The sequence below is a fragment of the Rhinopithecus bieti genome, unplaced genomic scaffold (assembly GCF_001698545.2).
Source record: "Rhinopithecus bieti isolate Rb0 unplaced genomic scaffold, ASM169854v2 scaffold_17772, whole genome shotgun sequence".
Classification (NCBI taxonomy): domain Eukaryota; kingdom Metazoa; phylum Chordata; class Mammalia; order Primates; family Cercopithecidae; genus Rhinopithecus; species Rhinopithecus bieti.
The window spans coordinates 241,609-246,001 of NW_016808887.1; the positions used below are offsets into that span (position 1 = coordinate 241,609).

The window sequence follows — 4,393 nt, forward strand, 5'->3', positions numbered from 1 at the left end:
CCTGGTCTGAAGCGCCACCTTTTCTCACCTGGATTACTGCAGTAGTTTCTCCACATCTACTCTTGCCATCATATAGCTGTTTGTTTTCAACAAAGCAGCTTTTTAAAGTGTAAGTCACATGCACCATCCAGTGATTCCTCCTTCTCACTCAAAGTAAGACAGATGGCCTCCAAGAGCGCCAAGACCCTCCATGGGTGTTACTTCTCTGACCTCATCACAACTGCAACCCTCTTGGTAACTCTTCTCCAGATAGAATGACATCCTTGATAGTTCTCCAACATTCCTGACTTATTTTAGCATCATATCATATATATGTTTTGAAAGCTGCTGTGAAGATATTTGCATGGATAATGCCAATATATGCCTGTGTGGGGTAGATTTGATGTGCAGCTGGAATGGAAAAGCTCTATCTTTATCCCTGGAAAGCCTGGATGTCTGGTTTTGACTTTTTCCTAGGAGAAGGGGAGTAGTATTTATGATGATCCACTTACAATTTAACATAAGAAAGCTTGGGCCCTAGTGTCTCTCTAATTCCCAATGCTTAGTGGCAGATAAGGAAACAGAGACCCATTGACTTAACTGTCAACAAAGTCAGATATGAGGGAATGGCAGCTAAGTAATTAGATGAACTCTTGATCTCACTCATGGTTGAAGTTTTGAATTTTCCATTTATTCCCAGTGATAGGCCTAACACATCAAATATAATTATTTCTTTACACATATGAATTAGAACTTTGAACAATATATATGAATGCCTATTTTATCCCATGTTAAACATTTTTTAAAAAGTATCTTTCTGCCTTTGAAGAAAGGTGCATTTAACATTTTGCCTGGCATCTCATGTGTCTCAATCGATGTGAATTCCATTCCCAATCCCCAGTCATGTATCAGGCTATATTTGTTCAAGATTGTGGCAATCTTAAGAGTTTAAATTCTGAAGTCCGATTGTCTTAAGTTAAACTCTACTACAATACCCACTAAAATTCTATTTTCCTGGGGAATCAGTTTATTTCCTTTTATCCATTTCCTCATCTCTAAAATACCAGTAACAATATCTATGGCATTTTAGTAAGGATCAATCATCGTAAATGTGGAGAGACAATCTGTGTAAATCGCCCAATGAGAACCTTAAATAAGGCCAGAGGAGGTATGATTGTTTATGAATATTTTACAAAAATATTTATAATCTCTGCAACATCATTCTTTATTACAAAAATGTTGTTCAATACATCTCTGGCTAATGTTTCTAAATAAGTATAATATTTAGAATATTTCTAAATATTTCTAAATAAGTATAAAACATGATTAACATCAAATATATTCTCTTATCTTTGTTTTACTATATGGTATTAATAAATAGGAGTCAAGATGATGAAATATGGGAATAATAGTTTTCTCGTACTGAGGTATTGTTAAAAGTAAACAAATACTCCATGAGTTATCATTTTCTTAACAATTTGATTATTTCACATCACCTTTAACTCTGTGACTGGCTGTTGTTACTACTGCTGTCTTCTGAGATAGATCTGTATAAAAGAGATAACGTTAGGAAACACTGTAATCTTGAGCGAAATCAAGAAAAGTTTAAAAAGCTAGATTGGCACTAATTAATCAATTAATATGTATCAAGTGGCCAAGTGCAAGCAGAGCAGTCAATTTGGAAACAACGGACATAGACAAGAAGGGGTGACGTCAATTATAAAGCCTTCAACTGCTAAAGAGAATGACCTAGTACCTGATCATCTGGCTCATTGCTATCCTTTTTTGCTTCAGCCCTACTTCATTTCTTACCCTGGCGGCCCTGAAACCACTTACTGTTGTAAAACTTAGGCTGTTGTGACCAGATTTTGTCAGTTTTAACCAATGATCCCACTTGTTCTTCCTTTTGAGTTCTCAAATCCCTACATATACATAAAGCAAATTAGGGTTTGATGTGGTGTTAGAGTAAAAAAAAAAAAAACAAGCTGTACAAGTTACCTTACCTATAATTTCCAAAACACGTGAGCCATATTAATTATGCACAAAATACAAAGTATCCTATCTGAGTTCTCTCCCTCATTCTGTAGCATCTCCTATTTTTCTTAACTTCTACATATTCTATTCACAAAATTTTCTTCCCTGACTATTTCTGTGGACCTTTTTGGCACAACTGGTTGTCAATGCAAGAGAAATGGGGTTCCTTGGGAAGTCAACAGAACTTCCTAAACAATTGTAGAGAACTTGAATTTCTATGTGAAAGGCAATGAGGCTTTACTGAATAGCTTTAATTGTTCTTGGCCCTGTAAGAACATGCAGGATACTCAGATGACTGAAATAAAAACACAACACAACAAAACAAAAAGCAAACAAAAAACTGTTATATGCTGAGAACTTACTCAATATTTCTTGTCTCACTCTGTTGCCCCGGCTGGAGTGCAGTAGCATGATCTTGGCTCACTGCAACGTCCGGTTTCTGGGTTCAAGCAATTCTCCTGCCTCAGCCTCCCGAGTAGCTGGGACAGCTGGGACTACAGGCGTATGCCAGCACGCCCGGCTAATTTTTTGTATTTTAGTAGAGACGGGGTTTCACCGTGTTGCCCAGGCTGGTCTCACATTCCTGAGCTCAGGCAATCTGCCTGCCTCGGCCTCCCAAAGTGCTAGGATTACAGGCCTGAGCTTACTCAATATTTCTAAACATTAATCCAATCCATCCTAGAGGCCCTTCTTGGATTCTGAATTGCACTGAATTCTTCCCATAATCAATTTTAATATTAAATTAAAAATAATACATTTACTTACTTGCTGCTTACTGTTCCCACTTTGCTCCAAAATCTCTTCATTTTATTCCATTTAAGACTGACAATAGCAATTAAAATGAGCAAAGGTGAAAAAATGTAGAAACTGATCAAAAGACCATTGTTTTTAGGAGCAGCACGTCGTTTTGGAAACAAGGGTACACTTTTATCTGAAAACATGAGAGTACCTTTTAACTATTTGAAAAATGATCAAATCATACCAGAATTTGAATTATAGAAATTTAGAACTCAACACAGTTAAAGAATGAATATATTTGAATTTAAAAGTGTTTTTAGCCTTCTCTGACTGGGCCCAAAGTGCTTTACACATTTTGTATGTCAACTCAATACACTTATACATATAATTGACAATACACTGTCATTGACAATATATAATATTGTCATAAATGTACTTATTTTATTGACATAAAAATACATATTTATTGACATAAATTTACTTATAATTCCTTCATGTATACTTAATATTTACTTATATAATATAATCTATTTTAGTGTATCATATTTCTTTTTGTGAGCTGCATTAAGTACATACACATGGATGTGCAACCATCACCACTAACTACCCTGCTTCAGAACTTTCTCATTCTGCAAAACTGAAATTTTTTACCCATTCAATATTAATCCACCATTTTTCCCTCTCCCCAGCGGAACCACCATTATTCTGCTTTGACTCCATGAATCTAACTAACCTAGGTACTAATGGAAGCAGAACTCAGCCCCTGGCAACCACCATTCTACTTTGACTCTGAGTTTGACTACTCTAGGTAGCTGATAGAAGCAGAATCGTATAATATTTGTCATGTTGTGACAGGCTTATTTCACTGATCATAAGGTCTTCAGTTTATATCTACATTGTAGGGTGTGACAGGATTGTCTTCATTTCAAGGGTGAATAATCTTCCATTGTATCTCTACACCTTATTATGGTTCTCCATTTACTTGTCAATAAACATTTGGGTTTTCCATGTTTTGGCTATTGCGAATAATGCTGCTATAAGCATGGGTATAGAAACATCTGCTTGAGTACAAGGAGGAGCTGCTACCATTCCTTCTGAAACTACTTCAATCAATAGAAAAAGAGGGAATCCTCCCTAACTCATTTTATGAGGCCACCATCATCCTGATACCAAAGCCTGGCAGAGACGCAACAAAAAAAGGGAATTTTAGACCAATATCCCTGAAGAACATAGATGCAAAAATCCTCAATAAAATACTGGCAAACAGAATCCAGCAGCACATCAAAAAGCTTATCCACCATGGGCTTCATCCCTGGGATGCAAGGCTGGTTCAACATTTGCAAATCAATAAACATAATCCAGCATATAAACAGAACCAAAGACAAAAACCACATGATTATCTCAATAGATGCAGAAAAGGCCTTTGACAATATTCCACAGTGCTTCATGCTAAAAACTCTAAATAAATTCGGTATTGATGGAACGTATCTCAAAATCATAAGAGCTATTTATGACAAACCCACAGCCAATATCATACTGAATGGGCAAAAACTGGAAGCATTCCCTTTGAAAACTGGCACAAGACAGGGATGCCCTCTCTCACCACTCCTATTCAACATAGTGTTGGAAGTTCTGGCTAGGG

At 36.4% G+C, this 4,393-nt stretch overlaps 1 protein-coding gene across 1 annotated transcript in view; it reads right to left on the reverse strand.

Annotated features, from left to right (window-relative positions):
- Positions 1 to 1,445: 1,445 nt before the first annotated feature.
- LOC108539173 (disintegrin and metalloproteinase domain-containing protein 18-like) overlaps positions 1,446 to 4,393 on the reverse strand; it is a gene marked incomplete at its 5' end in the record, with an annotated part of 17,017 nt that continues 14,069 nt past the window's right edge. Inside the window, 2 exons of the mRNA XM_017887680.1 lie at positions 1,446 to 1,526; positions 2,779 to 2,944. Coding sequence (XP_017743169.1) covers positions 1,478 to 1,526; positions 2,779 to 2,944 — 215 coding nt within the window. The remainder of the gene's footprint in view (positions 1,527 to 2,778; positions 2,945 to 4,393) is intronic.